This window comes from Epithele typhae, assembly GCF_022376455.1.
Source record: "Epithele typhae strain CBS 203.58 chromosome Unknown BXZ73scaffold_3, whole genome shotgun sequence".
NCBI classification, from domain to species: domain Eukaryota; kingdom Fungi; phylum Basidiomycota; class Agaricomycetes; order Polyporales; family Epitheliaceae; genus Epithele; species Epithele typhae.
Genome location: NW_025954194.1, coordinates 49,054 through 69,121, shown reverse-complemented (window position 1 = coordinate 69,121; position 20,068 = coordinate 49,054). Strand labels below are relative to the sequence as shown.

The window sequence follows — 20,068 nt, the reverse complement described above, 5'->3', positions numbered from 1 at the left end:
GGGTCCTTGGACCGGGACTGGGAGCCGCACCCAATTCCCCGGACGTTCAGCACCATCGAGTCCGTCGAGGTGTCCAATCACCCAAAGTACCTCCGCGTGCGTCTCCCGACCGCGGAGGACGTGATCTCGTTGGTGTTCGCATGGAAGAAGGCGTGCGTCGAATGACCACCCGATTTCACTCACATCACGGTCAAGCTCGAACCGCCCCTTACCATCCCCTTCCGCTGGTTGTACAGGCTCGACTAACTGGTGACCGGGTCGTGCGCTAGTTGAACATCTGTGCTAGGAGCTCACCGCAATCTCCCGAACGACGGTTGGGAGAAGTTGTGGGACTCGACGGCTCGGTGTCCATCACGCAGAGTTCGCTATAAACACCGCCGCACGCAGTTGGCTGAGACGTTGGTTGCAGGCAGTGGGTTGTGTTCATGTCGCACGGCCAGAATACGCGCAGCCCCTAGATAACAAACATTATGATGTATGACGCCTGGCAGCCCTTGTAATAACCCCCTACGAATTTCCAGCGCATCGACACGCTAGCGACCAGTGAGCCGGATCTCTAGCCATCGCAGTGGTGGGAATGTGACGGCAGCAAAGATGGCAGCGAGCTATTGAAGGAGGTTTAGCCGGCAGTCAGCGCATTTGACGGAAATATGCTTACCTCGAAGCCAAGATCTGTGCCCGCCTCGCCTCCTGCTTTGAGACCCAGGGGGCCGGTGTACCACACCTCCGCCATGCCCACGACCGCGCCAGCGACACCAAAGCAAGCGGCAAGCACGCCAGCGAAGCCCAGCGGGAGCCTGCCCGAAGTTGAACTTGGTCAGACCCGTCCCATCTCGCAAAGAGAACGAAGCAAAGAGACTGACCTGCCGGGCGTGTCCCAGTCGTCGAGGTTGTAACCTCCGAGCGGGCCCCCCGGCCGGCGGAAGATGAAGTGCTCCTCGGCGACGACGACAACGAAGAAGGCGGTCCAGTAGGAGAGGATGCTGAGGAAGTTGGATAGGATCTCGGAGAAGTGTTCGCGCCCTGCGACGCCGGCGACGGTGTAGATGACGAACGCGAGGAACGTCCACACGAAGCGCGGGATGAGCGCGAAGGGGCGCCCCAAGGACTGCATCGCGAGCGCGGCGCTGTAGGTGTTCGGAATGTTGTTCGCACTGTGAGGTGGAGGGATAGAGTGTGAGTACAGAGTGGTCCGAGGGTGGAGAGGGGTGAAGGATGACAACGTACACGACGGAGAGCCCGAGCAGAACGAGCAGGAACTTTCCGAAGCCGCCCCATGGTGCGAACACCTGCGCGATGAGACCGCCGGTGCTGCCGTTTGCGTACGCCTCGACGTAGGCTGGGTCTTGAAGCGTAATCAACGCGGCTCCAGAATTTCCACGAACGAGATGGGGATCCAGAGCCCGAAGAAAGTGAGGAGGAAGATCTTCGTGCTGGAGATATTGGGGGGCAGTCTGCAGTTGTAGTCGGCCGCGATCGGCGCCCACTGGAAGTAACGTGGCGGTCAGTTCCAAACGACCAGAAAATTGAACGGGCGGAGTGAACGGACCCCAGTGACAGACCCGAAGACAATCCCTCCGAAGCTGAGGATGCCGGCGGAGAGGTCGCGTCCGGATGGCTCGATGTCCTTGAGGATGACGAAGCCGGCAGCGCCACCCAGACCCCAGAGGAACATGATGATCAGGAAGACAACTATCCACGCATACCTCTCGTAGTAGTGTACATAGTTGTAGCCCACGAAGCAGGGGATGAGCGACAGAATGCCAATGATGATGATGCCGACGACAAGCGGTAGGGTGCCTGGGTTGACTGACGCGAGGGTTTGGCCGCCGAGTATCACTGCCGTGACGGAGAAACCGAGCCTGTGACGAGATAGGGTTGTCGGTATGGAGGTAGTTGTGCGAGCAGGGCTTGGCGGTGGCGCGGAGGAGTGGACAGAAAGGGAGAAACTCACTGGGTCAGGATGTTCAGGATGGAGTAGATCGTACCGCCGACGTAACCAGAACTGAACCGGGTGATGATCATAGTCCTCAAGCCGGTTTTGGGACCCAGAGTGCTGATGAACGCGGTGGGGAGCGCACCGAGCGCGGCGAAGCACATAATGGTTGCAACGGCATGGCTGTGCCTCTGCTGGTTAGCGGGCGTCCTTGAAAAGACAAAGAAGAGCGCACGGGAGGGAGAGGGAGAAGAAGGTCTGTCCGAGGGTGCCAATCGGGATTGTGGTGAGGACGGCGTTGACGGACCACCACATGAACAAGCTGGTCCACCGCGGGCTGGCGCTTAGCGTGCCACGATCACACGACCGAATCGCGTACGCACTTGTTCCACAGATTCCGAGTCTCCCGCTCGTCCTCCGGCACCCGCTCGACGCCTCGCGCTTCCACTCCGCTTGCGAAAAGCCTCGCCAGGAAAGGCCCGAAGCGCCCGAAGCGCTTGACATACACCTCATCCAGCGCAACCTCCGCGGAGGCCTCGGGGACCGGGGCACCCTCCTTCTCCTTGTCAGAGTAGTCGATGCTGTGGGACATCGCGGCGACGCGGGGGGTGAGAGGGGAAAAAGGGCCGAGGACAGATCGCTCGCCCGTCCGGGTTTTACTCCAGATGCATAGGAGCGTCGGGCTATTTTTGCAATCGAAGCCACGCGTGGATTGCGGTGCCATCTCCGGCCCAACAGATGTCCCAAACATAATATTTAATTACGCCCCATCCTTGATACAGTGAGTGTCTATACAGGTGGCTTGTTGTCCTTTTGCGCTGCTTTGCAAGGTCAGTCTGGGCTAACACTTCGCAAGAGGCCTACATACCCATCGTGATCCTGTCCCCCAGTGACAAGGCGATGCCCTGCGTTTTGCTACGTATCCGTACATGTCCCGTAATCGTCCCGTTCTCCGTGCGCTCGACGCTCAGGTTCGCCAACGCGTCCTCACCTGTACGCATTACATGTGAGTACCCACCGTAGACACAAGTATACGACCAGGCTTACCGAACAAGCTCTTCGCATACATGTTCGCCGAAAGGAAGTCACAGTCGCCCGACAATGCGCCTTCAGGCGTCAAGCACGACATGTTGGTAGCCTTCATGACGTGATGGAGGTACTCTCTCGGGTCCCTAGAAGTGTAATCAGATACTGATGAGACACAGTGAGAGAAAGCAAGACATACGAGATCGTAGTGGTGACATTCACGCGATTCTCCCATTCGAACTCTGTCCACATACTGCGGAACTGTGGCGTCGTCAGTCGGACCGCTCATGCTTGGCAGCGCAACGCAGAGGACTCGCCTGCTGCTCTGTGCAGTACGCAGGCTTGATGTAATCCATGATGTCGATGTGGATGTCGTTCAGGATGACGCATTGCTCCGCCATACCGGGGCCTTCCCAGAGAATGCTGCCGAAAATGACCCCAGTCTCAGTCGACGATACCTTGATGGTAGCTTTGATGCTCTGGAAGCTATGGGGAGCAACGGTGTACAGCGAGGGACACTCGACAAGCTTGAGGTCGCCGAGGGTAGCGAAGTCGAGGCACAGGTTCTGGAGCGTGTCGGCGGTTTGGTTGACGAGAAGAACGTCTGGTAATCACACACGTGAGTGGTACGATCCAGCCATTTGAGATAGCGGAAATTTACCAAGAGAGATGTCAAACCCATGGACCTTGACATATGCCTCGGCGTAGATGGGGTCGGAGAAGCCCGTAAGCTGCGATATCCTGCTCAAGTTGGAAATGAAGTCCTCAGTGACCTCACTAGCTCCCGTGGCACGGTTAACATCCTCGGAGTCCTGCAGCTATATGTCAGACAAAGTGTCTAATCAAGGAAGCGCTGTGCTCACGTCAAGCATGTCGTCCGTCGCTTTCTTGGAGAACTGGCGGAAGGACAGGAGGTCATCTACCTGCACAATCTTGGCCTTGGCTTCTTCAGACTCCTTCTTCTCCGCAGCCTTCTTCTATAATGGCACATGAGTAACTTGACTTCCCCAGAATAACCCGCATCAACAGAAAATGACAAACCTCCTGAGCAGCGACCATCTTAGAGTACGCTTTCTTGGTGTCCTTGAGGAAGATCTCGTGCACAGGCGGCTTCGACTCCAGCTCGCTGAGAGTCTGAATGCAGGACATGACACGCTCCGTTGAGTCCTCGTCGATGGGAACGGTCACAAACTTCGACTGGCCGACACGAATGACAGAAGCCATGATGAGCATCGCCTACAAACCAATCGATCAGAACCTTGTCACTTGGTTATTCGGAGAAACTGTCGAACCTCAGCACGGAGAGCATTGCGCTTGCGCTTGTCGCTGCCTAGCTCCGAGTACCGCAACACGAGCTTCGTCAACGATGAGGCGAGAACTGCCCCGGTGTAGAAGTCGCCTCCGAGGATCAAAGCTAGGCCGCACACCATCAGCAAGGCAACCACTAGACGCAAGCTTCAGGGGACACACCTCGCAGTGGCGGCTTCGCCGCAGCCTTGACCTGCTCCAACCGCGCGCTGGACATGCTGGTGAAGGCGGTCTCGGTGGCGTAGGTGCCGTCCGCAAGGACCTTCGGCTTCGACGTCTCCTTCTTCTCCTCTCCTTCCTTCTTCTCTTCACTGTCCTCTGTGCTTGCCTCTTCCAGCAGTCGCTGCTCTGACGCGAGGATCGGGATCTCTCCCAGTACCTTGCGCAGCTCGCGGAACGTGTTCTGGATCGCCTTCACGTCCTCCACATACTCTCCGAGGATCCACAGCACGCCGCGGTAAACCTTGCCGGACTTGATCTCAGGCAGGGTCTGGATGAGCTTCTCGCAGACCGTGTCGCGCAGTTGGGGGAACTTCTCCACGACCTCGCGGACGAACGCCACGACATCGAGCGCCGAGGGGTTGTTGTTGTCCCCGAGGAAGTCCATGAGTGCATGCACGACGCTCGCGGCGACCTCTGAGAACTTGACCGCGCAGACGTGGATGGACTGGATGAGGAGCTGCCTGTACTCGGGCGCCTTCTCGAACTCCTGGTCCTGCGTCTTCTGGAGCTGCTTCTTGAGGGACAGGACCACCTCCTCGACGTTCCGGCTCGACGTGAGGCTGAGGACGATGCTGATGGCCTTCCGGCGAACCTCGAGGTCGGCGCTGAAAGCCATTTAATGCAGAAGCACGGCGACGTTGCGCAACGCTCACCTGGAGAGAATTTGAAGGATGTCCATGACGAGAGGATCGAGAACGTGACCATGCTTCGAGCGGAGAGTGTCTAGGCGGTCGAGCACGATAATCTTAGCATTGTTATCGGACTCCTTCTGAACAAGGGTGATGTAGCAGGATGCGGCGGCTTTGAATGGTGCGCATGATCAGTCGAGTCTCATGGAGCAACGCAGTGTACATACCCTTGATGGCAGCAGGGTTTTGGGTGAGGGAAGTGAGGGTAGTGGCAGCTTCATATTTCACCGCATGCGAGGAGGCGTTGAGGAGTTCGGAGATCAAGAGGATGTATCGTGCCTATATAAGACGTCGAACCAATCCTTAATTCCCCATCGAACCAGATACTCACCTTGTGCGTCGTCTCCTGCTTGCAGTCCAACCGGATGACTTCAATGATGCTCATCTGCAGCTGCTCGTCCATTCCTGGGATCTGGTCGAAGACTTGCAGGATGTACTCGACGGCCTTGGGCATGGCGCACTGCGAGAGGAAGACGAAGGCATTGCGTTTGCACGTCGCGTCCGACTCCGCGGCCAGGAACGTCTGGATGAGTTCTGGAGCGTCGGGGATGAGGTGTTCCAACTCGCGGTAGATTGTGTAAATGGCAAAGACTGCGTTCTTGCGGACGTATGAGTGCCGGTGTTCGAGACATGACCGACAGATGGGGACAAGAGGTTCGAGCAGCTCCGCATCCTTGGAGATCTTTTGGAGGAAGCGTAACGTGGCGCCACGGATATACTCGTTTGGATGTTGCTATACTCCGGATATGCTAAGCGAGGCGAAGGGTTCGCAAGAGGAGGAACTCACGAGGTCATTACGGATAGCATTTCTTTGCGTACAATGAGAGAAGAATAACACTATAGAGCGAGATACTCACACAACAAGAATCATCTCCTGTTTCAGCTTTCCGTTTTCATCGTACTTCGGACACACCTCCCAGTAGAAGTGCAACATCTTCTTCAGCTGCTTGCTTCGTGAAGGCATGACATATTGGATGATTGGCATCAGGAGTGCGGGCTGAAAAACGTAGAACCAATGCCTCAGCCTGTCTCCTTCTCTTCGGTATTGTCCATCCCGCTCACCTGTGGGTTTCCATTGATCGTGAACGCGATGATCTTGCGCAACGTGTCAAGCTTGACCTCGTCCGATCCTTTCTGCAGTGCTGAACGAAGATCCTGGGTCGTAGGAATCTCGGAAGGGTCGTCAAAAACCAAAGAGTAGCAGGAAGCCTCCGAAGATGCCATGGCGGGCGAGAGAATAGGGTGGAATTAGAGGCAAACGGCGAGCAGCGCGTACGACCGGGGAGGCAGAGTGTCGGATTACCAAATATGGGACGTATACGACTGTATGACCTTCACTGGGCGCTTTAGAATCATGGGGCAGTACGCAGCTACTCTCCTTTGATCATATTGGTTGCGCATTTCCGTCGATACTTGTACATGTAGCCTATGCTATCCACTAACACACGAGTAACGCTTCCAGAAACGATGATGAGATACTGTACTGGACCCCGTGTGCAGACTAGTACATTAGGTTGACATTCCTAGTGTAGCACGCTACAAGAAAACTGAATGAGTATGTATCGGAAGGCAAAAGCAATTAACTTACCAGCTTGATGATGCTCTCTCTGTCTGCTGGAGGAAGCTGATAGACCTCTTCGGGGGTCATTGTAATTACGCGTTGGATCAATACCTGAAAGCCAGTCAGCCCCATACTCACTAGTGCTAGGAGATGACCGAGACCTACTTTCTGTTCTTCGGGGAGCCCGGCCAAAGAATCTGGAAGCGATGCAGAACCAGGGCCAGGTGGGGCTGTATGAGATGGTTGCCCATGAGAACCTGGCCCGTATGGTGGTTGCTGTGAGCCAGAGGGCGGTCCGAAACTAGCAACATGCGGAGGTGGAGTTGCATATCCGCCACGACCGGGCCCAGTGGGTACTGGGTATCCCGGAGATCCTTGTGGGGGGTATCCTGCCGGAGGTGCTACATGAGATAACGGAGTACCTCCGCGTTGGACACCAGGGCCTTGCAAGTGGGGCGGAATGGCCGAAGGTGGCTGCGGGGGCATTGCTGGAGGTGCAGACGTCGCTGGAAGTGCGCTTAAGGATCTAGGCAAAGCTCCCTGCTTCGCGAGAATGTCCTGACGAGATCGACCATAGTCCATTCACATCCCACCACCAAATGCAAACGGGTGACATGACGCACCTGCACCACCTCCGGTTTCACCGCGTTAATCTTCACCATGGTAGCCATCAGAGCATATGCAATCTGAGGTTGCGAATTGAGCAGGGCTCTAGCTTCCGCATCTGTGGTTTTCTGAAAAGAAATTGGACCCATTATAAATTCAGGAGCACATGGCTGACCGTGTACTTACAAACCTTGAGGGTAAGCAACAAATCCAGCAGCTGTTCTTCCGCTTGGGCCGGATTCGCGGCCATAATGCAACAGGCCAAACTAGAGGAGTAGTTAAACGAGAGACAGGACGTTCGAACAAAATATGTGGTGATGAGTTGATTATTGAAGGTACGTCCGTGTCTTAAGATTCAGAAGTGTGATCGAGGATGGTGGTACCAAAGCAAGGCGAGTACGGGTTAGGCGCCGGACTCGGGTTGCTCAGCTGACTGGAGCCGTAAGTATCAGTCAACTACTAAGTGAGATCGAAGATTGAGGCACACAAAGCAAACAAAAGGCGTTTCACGTGTCCTCACATACACGTCTCCTTCGCTGCTATTTACAATCGTGACGGGCTACTGAAAATACGGGCTGAATCCTACTCTTTCTGGGAAGATCGGGGGTGCTCACGCCGCGACAAGAGCAGCAAGCTTGCCCTGAGAGTCGAGGGCCATGACGTCGTCGCACCCACCAACGTGCTTCTGGTCTGGGAACCCCGTGTCAACTTGGCGAACGAATGGCGAGGATGGTGTGACTTACTGATGAAAATGTTCGGGACAGTGTGCTGGCCAGTTTTCTCTGAGAGGTATCCCTGGATAGCATTACCCTCGCCCATCTCGTCGAGTCTAGCGCAAAGAAGGGATGAGCGGACGGGCTGGGATATATGATGGCGCGGGAAAGAAACGCACTCGTAGATCTTGGTTTCAACGTTCGCAAACTTGGATGTGAGTAGAGCCTTGGCGCGCTTGCAGTATGGACAGTAAGACTTGGAGAAGATAGCAATCTTGTTGCCTGCAATGGTTTCCTGTGACATAACTTCTCAGACTGGGTGTCTCTCGAGCAGCAGGGGGATGCGTACCTCGACGAGATCCTTGGCGGCCATGACTTGACGCTGGTGTGCAGAGGGGTTGGACGAGGAGGCCAGGGTGGGAGTAGATTGGACGGTGCTTACGGGACCAGCAAAGAAAGAGCTGAACCGTCTATATATGAGTGGGCCCCGGAGCATCGAGCCTGTGCGTGACCTTCGGCGGTTTCGCTGACACCTGCTGAGCAAGACACCACTATCGCTTTCCATCACGTCATCGCGGGCGTCATCGCGTTTTCTCGACGCGTGCCGTCACAGCGCGTAACGCGTTCCCCGAATCCTTGCCCCGAAGCGTGACCGCGTGTCGGAGCTACTTGTGCTATAGCGCTGGGACCCGCACCATTCCATCCCTTCATCTCGACTCCTTCAAGCTCGTGCGGCCATGTCTCTTGTCAAGGGACTCTGTAGGATTATGGAGCGCATCGCTCCTCTGCGCTTCGCCGAGAAATGGGACAACGTCAGCTCTTCATCCGATCCCCATCAGGCCCTCCGCTCATAGACCAATTCCAAACAGGTCGGCCTCATCTTAGGTCCGCGCACAACCTCCGCTCGTCCGGGGCCCAGCCACTGACAAACTGCCTGTACTGCAGAGGCTCCACACGTTCGCCCAAACGCGAATCGCGTCTTGCTCACAATCGAGTACGTACCCTGGAAGCCCATCCGTCCATCCTCGCATGACTGAGTCCTGCGCACCCTACCCGCTCCTCCCGCTCCCCGTCTGTCCGGTCACCCGCGGCGCAGCCTCACCCCCGCGGTCGTCCAAGAAGCCCTCGATACCCCCACCTCCTTCATCGTCTCCTACCACCCGCCAATCTTCAAGCCCCTCACCTCCCTCACGCTCGCGAACCCGCTCCAAACCTCCCTGCTGAAGTGCGCCGCCGCAGGCATCTCCATCTACACCCCCCACACCGCGCTCGACTCCGTCACGGATGGGATCAACGACTGGCTCTGCTCGCGCGTCGCCGGTCCGCTCCGCGACATCGCCTGGACCTCGCGCTTCATCGGCCAGGCCTTCCCGGACGACCTCGGAGGAGTCGGCCGCGTCATGACGCTCAAGGAGCCTGTGAGCTTCGGGTTGCTGCACGCAAAGATTCGCCAGGAGCTCGAGTTGAAAGACTGTGAGTCTCCGACGCTTGCGCGCGTGCATTCACCGGACACGCTCGACTGCGGTGGTTGCTCATGTCTCGCGATCCGAATCTTCAGTGCAGGTTGCCTACGCAAGTCCGGAAAAAGATCGAGCGATGGTCAGCTCCGTTGCCATCTGCGCGGGTTCAGGCGGGTCAATGCTTCTGGGGGTGGACGCCGACGTTTACTTCACCGGGGAGATGTCTCATCACGAAGTGCTCGCGGCAATCCAAAGTGGGCACAACGTCGTATTGTGTGAGCATTTTGCACACCGTTACTCTTGTTCTGTGAACAATGCGTCCGCATGCTCATGAGAATATTTCCAGGCGGTCACACGAACACGGAGCGGGGTTATTTGCCATGGTTGGCCAAAGACATCGAGGAGTTTATCCAAGAGGAGCTCGCACAACCAACGGATCCCGCAGAAGCGGAGTTCCTCAAAAACCTCGAAGTCGTTGTTAGCACGAAGGATGAGGTTCCCCTGGTTACTACCTCGCAGTGACCTTCTTGCTCTCGGCATTGTTTGAATGCAACCGCCCACGTGGAAACGCACACCACAATGAAACAGAAAGCGATGGATATTGTGTGCTACAACATAGGTCACCGGTCGACCTCGCTGATAACAAACCCCGATGCTGTCAGTGGTCACAAAAATAACGAAAAGGTCAGAGTGAACATACCCGAACACCAGATCCTGGGGGACGCAATAAGTGATAGTGCCCATTCAAGACGAGATATTTACGTACCATAGTGCCGACGATGGCTACGACGTCCGCAATCATATGCTAAGAAGTTGTGAGCACGAGGTAGGTGGGGGACGTTACGAGATGTTCTCACATCTAGAAGCAGGGCGAGAGAAGAGATGAATGACCATGAACTTTAAAGAACTGTCGGAGAAGCGACTTACGTCTCATCATGAAGTCAGAACCGGCCAAGTGGGCAAAGCCCGGCGCGCGAATCTTGCACCGGTACGGACGGTTCGTGCCGTCTGACACAAGGTATACACCCATCTCGCCCTTGGGTGCCTCGATCGCCGTGTAGGTCTCACCAGGGGGTACCGAGTAACCTTCACTGAAGAGCTGCGGGGAGATCAACCGTAAGTTGAGGTACAATCAACCTAAGGAGACTGACCTTGAAGTGGTGGATCAGAGCCTCCATGCTCTCCTTCATAGAGGCGCGGGGAGGAGGGACAAGCTTGTAGTCATCAACTTTGATGACCCCGGTCGGCATCTTGTTGAGACACTGAGACCAGTGTACTCAGTACAATTCAGATTATCGAGGATCGCTTTAAGGTGCATACCTGGCTGATGATACGGAGCGACTCGCGGAACTCCTGGACGCGACAGAGGTAACGGTCGTAGCAGTCACCGTTCTTGCCGACAGGCACGTCGAACTCGACCTAAAGACAATAAGAAACAGTATTCTGACCGCCAACGGTCTTGGCTTACCTCGTCATACTTGTCATACGGCGCAACCTTGCGGATGTCCCAGGGTACTCCGCTACCACGCAGCATGACACCGCTGAAGGAATAGTCGAGCGCCTCCTTCGCAGTGACCTTGCCAATGCCGATCGTCCGCTCTTTCCAGATACGGTTACCGGTGACGACCTGCTCGATCTCGTCGACGCGCGACGAGAACTGCGTAGCCCACTTGAAGATGTCCTCGAGCATACCGTGAGGGAGATCGAACGCGACACCACCAGGGCGCACATACGCGGCGTGCATACGCGCACCGGAAACGCGCTCGTAGAACTCCATGAGCTTCTCGCGCTCCTCGAAGCCCCACAGGAAAGGAGTGAGGGCACCGACATCCATAGCGTGGGTAAGGACAGCCATCAAGTCTGCATGGGATATTAGCCACCCATCTTGGAAGGCCGCAAAGGTAGAAGGAAAACATACGATTGAGAACACGAGTAATCTCGCCGAAAAGCGTCCGGATCCACTTTGCACGCTCGGGGACTTCGATATTAAGAAGCTTCTCGACAGCGAGAGAGTAGGACAGCTCGTTAGTCACTGGGGGGAGATTCATCAGCCGCTATGTCACGGCAAACAACTCAGGCAGGCGTACTCATGGACACATAGTCTAGACGGTCGAAGTAAGGAAGCGCTTGGGTGTAAGTCTTATATTCGATGAGCTTTTCCGTTCCTCTATGAAGGAGACCGATGTGCTATACAATCTGTCAGCTGAGGGCATGAATGTACAAAGAGCTTGACACGTACTGGGTCTGCGCGCAACACTTCCTCTCCATTGAGCTCTAGAATAAGCCGAAGTACACCGTGGGCCGCAGGGTGCTGAGGACTGTTCCTCTGATCAGCCCTGCATGCTATGCGTAACAGCAAGGTAACGATGCTCACCCAAAGTTCACTGCAAGACCGAACCAATCAGCACGTACTCCAGTCCCGCCCTTTCCACCCACTCACCAGTGAAATGACGCATCTTCGACTCCTTCACCGTTCCCGTCTCCGCCAAAATTTCCGACGCATGCATTCCATGGAGATCCTCCACCGTGTGTGTGTCAAACACGCTTTTGCCGCCAGTCGTCGCCGCACTGACCGCGGGTTCCGCGTTCGCCGTGGCCGACTTGGAGAGGTGTCGGCGAGCAGAAAGGAGAGACGAAGAAGGAAGAGATGGCGAGAGGCGCGGAGCCCGCCCGAGCTGGCGACGGAGAAGGGTGGACGCCATCCTCGTCGTCGGCGCAGAAAGAGGTGTCGTCGTCGTGTTGTTCGACGCTGGTGAATCGTCGGGGCCAAACGGACCGTTCTCATTCGACGGCGCTTCCGGCAGGCGGGACTCACGGCCACATGATGAGCCCGGAACTGTGCAATGTTTGGCGCCCGTTGCGTCTGACTGCCGCCCCGCACAAGGCGCAAGCTACTACGGCGTGGATGGCCCATCGACCGCAACTATCTGCTTGGCCTGACGTTCCCCATCGCCCCGCTCGCTGCACGGCATGTATCGAGGCCTGCCTGTGTTAGCTTGGTTTCTCTATGTGCTCTCCGCGTCCCTGACTGTACGCGCGGAGGACAAGCCATGCACCCTGCATGCGGACGGCAACTACTATGACTTGAACCGGCTACAAGCAAGGTGTGTGCACTACTCAAACAAGCGCCTTTTGATCCTTCCACTGATCTATGCGGCCAGCAAAGACTATGATATCAAGTCTGCAAGTGGACGTCAATACATTCTGAACGTGTGCAAACCCGTTTCGCACGAAACGTGGGCATTGAAGGTAGACAAACCTGAGGATGTGGCCGGCTTCACGCGTCGTGCACACGGGGACTTCTCCATGGGGTGAGTGCTGCTCATGAATATGCGATTATGTGTTGTGTGACGCGTCCCGCAGAGACGTGAATACCACGGTGGTACTTCGCGAGGGGAACCCCCTCATCTTCATGACGGACGGTTCTCGGTGCTCCAAAGATGGGGACCTAACCGCTTCTACGGCCATTCGCTTCATCTGCGATTCGTCTGCTGGAACAGGCGCGTGTCGTGTGTTTCCTCGTGGCCTCGCATTCGGTGCTTACTTCACGGACGCGCAGGCATGCCCACAATGATTGCCACCCTTCCTCCGGATGAGGACACGGCGTGTGCGTTCGTAGTGGAATGGCGGACCGAGGTGTGCACCCCGGTCTGAGACTCCAGGTTGGTGGAAATCGGACTGATTCGTCTTTTTCATTCAGATGGCATGCCCCACGTCTGAAGGAGGTATCTTCGGAACCATCGTTTCCGTGCTGGCAATCAGGTGGGTACATGTCTGCTCTCCCGGATGATACACGATCTCATTTCATCGATGGACCAGCATCGCGGTGTTGTTCGGCCTGTACTTGGTTGGCGGCACGCTGTACAACCGCTACGTGCTGGAGCTGCGAGGCATGGACCAGATTCCGAGCTTCTCGTTCTTCTCGCTCAGGGACAGCATGGAGTTCATCCAAGACTGCGTGGGGCGTCTGCGCCGGAGTTTCGGTAGGTCGTCTGACGCATGGCAGTCGCGCAACTGGGGGGCACAGGACCGCTGGGGAGGTGGAGGGTCATGGGGCGGTTCTGGACGAGCGGGCTACAGCGGACTGCGGGCATCGGCTGAGGAGGAGGAGGGCATGTTGCCACCGGGACCACCCGGTTTCCTGGACGAAGAGGATGAGGAGGAGGAGGAGATGGGTCACGGGCAGGCAAACGGTCCGCCTTCGGGCATGGACTCGGAGGGTGTCATACGGCTGTAGGATCTGCAACACTGCGCGGGACTGGCTGATGTACTGTAGGCCACTCGTGCGCTGCTATCGGCGGCGAGACATTGTGTGCCAGCTGGAGGAGGCGCAAGTACAAGGCACGGAGACGTTGTAGTGGGCGAGTGCCGAGGAGAAGGGCATGCACCAGCGGGAACGTGGACGCGCCGGGGCAGGAGACAACGTTGTTAGCACGCCTGGATCGCAATCAGATCTGCAATGACCGCATCGATACTTGGGCGAGCCCGGCGGTGGGCACAGGGCGGACGGCGGCGGGGGCGAGCAGGGCGGGTGTGACGGCGGGGACAATGGGCACGGATGGGCTGTTTGGGCAGGGTGCTTGTGCGCGCGGTCCCGGTGTTGACGGCTGCTTGGGCGGGGGCACAAAGGCGACGGGCGCCTCGCGGGTTCTCAGAGGATTTGGCCGGTTGGTGGGCGAGCGAGGTAATCGGGCGACCGCCACTGGGGTCGACCTGCCTTGGTTGCTCTCCTTCTCATTGTTGTTATTCTTCCTGCCCGTACATCTCCCTCCCGTCGCCCGGTCTCCCTCACTTCTTCTCCCGCCTCGCGCCCTTCTCGTACACGACCCTCGTCCACGACCCCATCCACGACCCCGCCACGCCCACGATGGATCCGAACCAGCCAATTCACCATGAAGACCACTCCCAAAACTTCGTCAATCCACAGTACTCCATGTATGCTGGATCGGAGGACTATGGGGAACTCGTGTACCCCCAGATCCCTCCCTATCAGCCGGGTGTCGTGCAGCACCATCCCGGCCCTCCTCCTCGTGGGTGCTCTTCGCCTCAGCCCTTGCACGCGTGTTACCCGAGATCTAACCTCCGCATCTCCGTTATTCTCCTCTCTAGGCCAAATGTCCGAGGGTGACCTCCAACATGCCATGCAATATCGTGGTATGATGCATATGCCTGGCCAGTTCCCTCCGGTTTACCCTGGGGCCGGGCCTCATGGCCCCATGCATGGATCGGCATCCCCTCCCCCGCAGTCTCCGAACCTCTATGACCCTCTCTCGCCCCCGGTGTCCGGATCAGACACCTCGGACGGCATTTACCACCACTCGCGTAACAGCAGCGCCAACGGGTCTCCCTCCTCCTCACGAGCCAATAGCTTAGTGCACCGACACCCTTTACGCTTCAACCCGACCCCATCTCCTACCAGCTCGTCTGGCCGCCGTAGTCGCGGGCAGTCTCCTTCCGACGACGAAATGGGTCCTTCCGTGGTTGACCTCGCGAACACAAGGAAAGAGGCGACCAGGCGGCAACGCATTGAGGCCGAACAAAGGCGTCGGGACGAGCTTCGCGATGGGTACGCGAGATTGAAGGACGTACTGCCGGTTTCGAATCAGAAGAGTAGTAAGGTGTCCTTGCTGGAGCGCGGTATGTCGTCTCATTGGCAATACGTATGAGCGCTGGTCGTTCAATTTCGTCTCGTCTATCTAGCGACGGCACACATCGTCAGCATGGAGAAGACAAACCGTCAGCTCCAAGCGCGGTTGCAGCAACTCGAATCCGAAGTCACACGTCTCCGTTCTTTGAACGAAAAGATCTCTCTAGGCGTCAACAACTCTCCGTCGCCTGGACAGGGCAGCATGGACAGCCGTCCTCTGTCCCCTCCTCCTGAGGGCACGCAGCCCTCCCAGCCTCCATCTTCGCATCAGCTCAACTCAATTGATGCTCCTGGTACCGACTCGAGCCCATCGGCATCGGAAGGCGACTTCTGAGCGCCTTCGCTCGTCTCGAGCCACCTATGCTTCATCAGACAACTCTGCGCACAAGCTCCCTCCTCTTCCCCGTCTTTATTCCCATCTCTATCCTCTCATCTCTCCTATATCTTGTCCTTGCTTGGGTTTGCCGTGTCCATCCTCCCCTCCTCGCCTCCCTCTTCCCCTTGCAGAAGTGCATCGCCCCTGGACAGAGCGACGCCGATCGAAGGTCGTCGATCTCGCCACACGATCGGGTCAACAAGTCAGAAGCAGTGTTGTCGGTCCCCGAGGTCGTTGAGGTGTCGCCAGCGCCCGGCGCGCTCGACTTCTCGCGTTCACCCTCTCGGGCCTGTCCCTTTCGAGAGCCCTGCAGCTTGATGCAACAGGCTGGTGCAATGGTTCGCTCCGCACGTGCTTGCTTCGTCAGTCGTTCCAATGTGGTTGGTGAGCCTGCCTCCCACGCATTGTTGAACAGACTCGAAGAGTCTGCGCCAGCTTTCCGTGCTGTCTCTCCCCGCCACGCTTGGCCTCCTGGATGGGTACCACATCGCCAATACTGCTTGTGCTGTCGCACCGTCCCTTCCGTATCATCACTCTCCTCCTCGCTTGCGGCGCGACACGCCCATCCATGGACTCTTCCTTTTTCTTTGACCCATGAACCACGTTACCCGGCCGTCTCGACCTCTTCCATCCCACTCACTCGCGCACGAACCCACCGCCCATCGACCCACATATCTCCCCTCGAATTCACTTTCACCCTGTACCATATATCCTATCACGCGGGCTCTGGAACGCGGCGGCCACATGATGAAGGCTACGACCTCCTACGACCTCCACGATCGACCCGCGCCCACCTCTACTCCTTCCCCATCGCGCGACATGGCTCACTGCTCGCCAAACGAGTTGCATTCCCAAGCTGCACCCCTTCCCCTCCCTCATGAACACAGATCGGCATCGCAAGGACGTGACAGGATATGGAAGGCTACCCGTTCTCTCCATGGAGAGCGGGCCGTGTTCACCATTGCGAGGCCGTGCGCGTTGCATGGCGCTTTGTGATATTGACGTCTCTTGTACTGAGAGAGAAGTGTCCTTTGTCTTGGTTGCTCTCCGGTCTCGGTGACCGATGCTTTGGTGCTTGCAGTCAACAATGTATCTTGTGTATTTCTTTAGGTTGTTGGTTAGCCAGGGTGCTCGCGCGATATGATAGGCTTTCTTGTATCATCCAACGCTCTCGGCTCCGTTGTGTGACGCGGTCTGTATGCAGTCGACGCTGGCCTCACGAACTCTTGAAGTTTGCCCTCGTCCCCCTCGCCGTCGCGCATGGGATTCCAAACCGGTTTGCAACGTGGTGAGGAATCTGAGACCAACGGACCTGTCTCAAACGTACTCCCGGCCACCGATCACGAGAGCTATTGAGACTGGACTACGTAAATTACGGATTTTTGGCTTAGCGGTTGCTCACCGACGACATCGACGTGACGGTATGGATGCACTCCGGTGACTCCGTGCTCATTGTCCTCCTCTGTGTCATGACTACAGGCCTTAGCTTCCCAGCACAACATCCTTCCAACCGTTAGCGGCGGCACGTTACGGCGTTACCCCTCCTTTCTCGCCCACTGAGCACCCGCTGAGAGGACACCGCCCAACTCGCGCTGCTGTGCGCCGCCGCGGACGTCCCCACTCGCCACGGCAGAGTCGGAGGCGCGGAGCGTCATCCGCCCACCATCTCGCGCAGACCTGCGCAGCTAGACTAACCGCCCTTGGCGCGGCCGTGCCCGTGCGGCGGACGAGGGCGGACGTCCCTGGGTCCTGAGGCGCCCCCGCGGACGCCGCTCTGTAGTACGCCACACCTCGAGGCTGGGTACGTACTGGGATGACTCTAGCGGGACGGGAGGCGGGTAGCCTCCCCGCTCTGCGCGCGGACGTGAGGTTCTTGTCGGCATCCCGCCAAGTGGTCAGTCCGGATGGGGCAAGGGATTTGGGGGCGCACAAGGACGTCGGCGTTAGGGAGAACAGTGGCAACGACACGGGCTGGCGCGTGTGCGGGCGCAAGAAGACGGTTGAGCGTCCCCGCGGGACGTTACGCCGCCCACAGCAACGCTTCGCGGGGGTGGCGGCGGCGAGCGCAGCAGGAGCGCGCGAGGGCGTCCACGGTGCAGAGAACGGCGCGCTCCTGCATCATCCAACACCGCGCACACCGCGGTGGACGAGGCAGGCACGTACGTACGTCCTCGTACGCAGCCCGGCCCCCGCTTGCTTCCTCCTTCCTTCCGTGTTGTCTGTTAGTCTCTCGGGCTCGGGCGTCGCGGGTCCCCTCTGTCGCCACCCCGAGCGCCACTGGCCCACAGCGTCGAGGCCCCAGAGCCAAGATGAAAGTAACGCCCGACACACGCCCGCGCTTCCCATGCGCGCGCGCGCGGACGCCTCAGGCCTCAGGCGCGCGACCTGCCTCGCTCGTCGAGCGACGTCATGCCCGGCGCTGGATCCCACCCCTGCCTGCGCGTGGGGGTGGCCGGATGCGGATAGCGCGGCCCCCGCGGCGGGGCGCGGGATCGGCGCGCGAGAGCGGTAGAGGGAGAGCTGGGAGGGGGCCTGGGGGACAACGTTGTGGCGCGAAGGTTGGTGGCCCGTGGGGGGAGGGCGGGCGGCGGCGGTCGCTGCCTCGGTCGTAGGACTTGCTGTTCCGGGGTGGGGGTTCCCGCGGACGGACTGGACGAGGGGGCGGGTCGCTTCGTGCGGCGGCGAGCGGGTGCACTGGACCTGGACGAGAGGGAGAGGGGGGTCCACAGTGCACTCACGTCCAGGTTCTGTGGGCGCAAGGGACAGCGATGGGGCTGTCGAGTTGGGTTGCCCGTGAGCAAGTGGGAGTGGGAGCGGCCCTCAGCTGACTGGATCAGAGCGGGACTGCCTTCACATGTGGTTCAAGCTTCGGGATTCGTGCAGAACAGAGCGAGAAGCTACGGAGACTCGGGCCTGTGTGTGTGCCCTTCACTGAAACCGAGGTAGCCGATGGGAGTTTCCGGAGAGGGTCATCAGCGCACAGGTACGTGATGCGTGTGCTTCGAGCTGGCGGGCGCGGACATGGTGTATCATTTAGCTGCATTACTCGCCCCGGCGTTCGGTGTTCTGACGTACAAAGACAGCCGTCTGTGCTAACATCACAGCCGCGGCGGACTAAGTGAGTTCGAAGGTGAGTGTCCACTCGATAGCGGTATATCTGAATCTCCTACCCTCAGATAAGCCGCACGAAGACAGGAGAGTGGTTTCTGGGCTACGCAAAAGCAGACGGCAGTTGAGCCGCTCTCAAGTGACTACCGTGACTCCAGACATCCTTCACTGTAGAAGCAGCAATCCATGATAAGCGGCAGGTCGGTGGACATGAAAAGGGGAATCTGACCTCTGTGACGGCGGGCTTGTTTAGAACTCGATTGGTCACTTAATATTGTTGCTGGTCTCAACCACCAACGCGCTTGCCCTTTTCAAGGAGCATTATGGTGGCTAGCCCGCGTTCGTCGGGCGGCGGGAGCGGCCTCCTTCACAGCCCCTGCGCGCCCTCTTGCCTCGTGTCGAGCCTTCTGGATGAGTCACTCCTTGCTCGCAGAGCGGTCGGAGAGCCGCCTCGTCCGGAGGTCTTGAGTTGCGGGACTGCGACCAGGACCAACATGTGGACGCTGATGCACGTTGCGCTTCGGGGTCCAGGCCTTCCGGAAGAAGCAGGTTCAGCGTCGACCAAGGGAGTCTGGCGCGAGAGTTGACGCGCGCACGTAGGATTACCACCGAGGAGACGAGGCGGGTCGGCCGATGGCGGGGTGACGGCGCGCGGGGAAGGCGAGAAGCGATGTGCGATGTGCGGGAGTAGTGTTTGGTTATCCTGCACTATGTATGTTCTGCTGCCGAGTCGCGAGTCGTCCCGGGAGGGGAACCGTCGAGGCAAGTATAGCGCGCACAACGCGCCTGTGTCGCAGATAGCGCGGACTGCGGCCGTCCTACCGCCCCAACCGATCCCAGGCTCGCCCTCCGGAGGTCCGGCGAGGGACTGCCTGAAGGTGCACAACGCCCCGACCATCCAGACCGCCATTCCGTCACATTGTCGGCGATCAAACGTCGAGAATTCCGGACGTCCTTCTCGGTGGGGCAAGGCGCCCCCGCAGACGCATCCGTCGTCCGACATCGCGCTCCGCCTCCCGGCGCATTCATGAGCGGGCAGAGCGCCGTACGGCGCTGTCGGCCTATTCACTCCGTCAGCTGCGCGGGTTCGAGAGAAAGATTTGAGAGGTGCCAGAAGTACGCACATTTCCCCGCTCCGTTGTTGAAGCGTTCATCTCGGAGAGGCTCTCCGTCCGCCGGTGGGGAATGTCCCACACGGCGGGAAGTGGGCCCATTCCGAGGCCGACGAGCGGTCCCAGGCGTTCGGTAGACTCTCGCTCGGCGCGTGTGCAAGCGGTGCGGCATGGTCATCCGTCTTTGGAGCCGCAGAGAGCTCGGGGCTTGGAGCATGGATCGAGGGGACGCGGGCCATCGATGGCATAGCGCGGAAGGCATGTGCGACAGGCGTTTGGGTTCTCGTCAGCCTTCTAACCGATG

The 20,068-nt window shown here is 58.2% G+C and overlaps 7 protein-coding genes across 7 annotated transcripts; 2 read left to right on the top strand and 5 right to left on the bottom strand.

The window, feature by feature from the left end:
* Nucleotides 1-533: 533 nt before the first annotated feature.
* Nucleotides 534-2,528, bottom strand: BXZ73DRAFT_86985 (cytosine-purine permease; the record flags this gene model as incomplete). The annotated part of the gene is made up of 9 exons (XM_048024371.1): nucleotides 534-605; nucleotides 659-797; nucleotides 864-1,154; nucleotides 1,228-1,339; nucleotides 1,363-1,486; nucleotides 1,550-1,862; nucleotides 1,955-2,119; nucleotides 2,172-2,258; nucleotides 2,320-2,528. The coding sequence occupies 9 exons, from the start codon at nucleotides 2,526-2,528 to the stop codon at nucleotides 534-536; spliced, it is 1,512 nt and encodes a 503-aa protein (XP_047882360.1).
* A 197-nt stretch (nucleotides 2,529-2,725) lies between these two features.
* Nucleotides 2,726-6,405, bottom strand: BXZ73DRAFT_39986 (coatomer protein; the record flags this gene model as incomplete). Its single annotated transcript, XM_048018488.1, has 16 exons — nucleotides 2,726-2,754; nucleotides 2,805-2,927; nucleotides 2,984-3,108; nucleotides 3,162-3,246; nucleotides 3,276-3,566; nucleotides 3,624-3,774; nucleotides 3,826-3,939; nucleotides 4,004-4,198; nucleotides 4,255-4,376; nucleotides 4,433-5,097; nucleotides 5,146-5,293; nucleotides 5,349-5,460; nucleotides 5,513-5,914; nucleotides 5,969-5,990; nucleotides 6,039-6,178; nucleotides 6,244-6,405. 16 exons carry the CDS (start codon nucleotides 6,403-6,405, stop codon nucleotides 2,726-2,728), a joined length of 2,886 nt encoding a protein of 961 aa, XP_047882359.1.
* A 285-nt stretch (nucleotides 6,406-6,690) lies between these two features.
* On the bottom strand, nucleotides 6,691-7,598 carry BXZ73DRAFT_96515 (uncharacterized protein; the record flags this gene model as incomplete). The annotated part of the gene is made up of 6 exons (XM_048027097.1): nucleotides 6,691-6,717; nucleotides 6,770-6,853; nucleotides 6,908-6,972; nucleotides 7,165-7,300; nucleotides 7,366-7,476; nucleotides 7,539-7,598. The coding sequence occupies 6 exons, from the start codon at nucleotides 7,596-7,598 to the stop codon at nucleotides 6,691-6,693; spliced, it is 483 nt and encodes a 160-aa protein (XP_047882358.1).
* Nucleotides 7,599-7,958: 360 nt separating this feature from the next.
* On the bottom strand, nucleotides 7,959-8,434 carry BXZ73DRAFT_39936 (glutaredoxin; the record flags this gene model as incomplete). The annotated part of the gene is made up of 4 exons (XM_048018474.1): nucleotides 7,959-8,038; nucleotides 8,092-8,177; nucleotides 8,241-8,356; nucleotides 8,411-8,434. 4 exons carry the CDS (start codon nucleotides 8,432-8,434, stop codon nucleotides 7,959-7,961), a joined length of 306 nt encoding a protein of 101 aa, XP_047882357.1.
* Nucleotides 8,435-8,798: 364 nt separating this feature from the next.
* BXZ73DRAFT_39418 (NGG1p interacting factor 3) lies at nucleotides 8,799-10,043 on the top strand (the record flags this gene model as incomplete). The annotated part of the gene is made up of 6 exons (XM_048018373.1): nucleotides 8,799-8,873; nucleotides 8,931-8,946; nucleotides 9,007-9,055; nucleotides 9,158-9,534; nucleotides 9,620-9,796; nucleotides 9,868-10,043. 6 exons carry the CDS (start codon nucleotides 8,799-8,801, stop codon nucleotides 10,041-10,043), a joined length of 870 nt encoding a protein of 289 aa, XP_047882356.1.
* Nucleotides 10,044-10,141: 98 nt separating this feature from the next.
* On the bottom strand, nucleotides 10,142-12,223 carry BXZ73DRAFT_86981 (NADH-ubiquinone oxidoreductase; the record flags this gene model as incomplete). The annotated part of the gene is made up of 11 exons (XM_048024370.1): nucleotides 10,142-10,157; nucleotides 10,222-10,235; nucleotides 10,288-10,326; nucleotides 10,420-10,620; nucleotides 10,673-10,783; nucleotides 10,842-10,940; nucleotides 10,990-11,381; nucleotides 11,440-11,553; nucleotides 11,609-11,708; nucleotides 11,761-11,864; nucleotides 11,962-12,223. 11 exons carry the CDS (start codon nucleotides 12,221-12,223, stop codon nucleotides 10,142-10,144), a joined length of 1,452 nt encoding a protein of 483 aa, XP_047882355.1.
* A 268-nt stretch (nucleotides 12,224-12,491) lies between these two features.
* Nucleotides 12,492-15,502, top strand: BXZ73DRAFT_39083 (uncharacterized protein; the record flags this gene model as incomplete). Its single annotated transcript, XM_048018308.1, has 11 exons — nucleotides 12,492-12,625; nucleotides 12,683-12,832; nucleotides 12,885-13,027; nucleotides 13,081-13,157; nucleotides 13,222-13,283; nucleotides 13,341-13,743; nucleotides 14,097-14,168; nucleotides 14,449-14,551; nucleotides 14,631-14,707; nucleotides 14,768-15,158; nucleotides 15,222-15,502. 11 exons carry the CDS (start codon nucleotides 12,492-12,494, stop codon nucleotides 15,500-15,502), a joined length of 1,893 nt encoding a protein of 630 aa, XP_047882354.1.
* Between the last annotated feature and the right edge of the window lie 4,566 nt (nucleotides 15,503-20,068).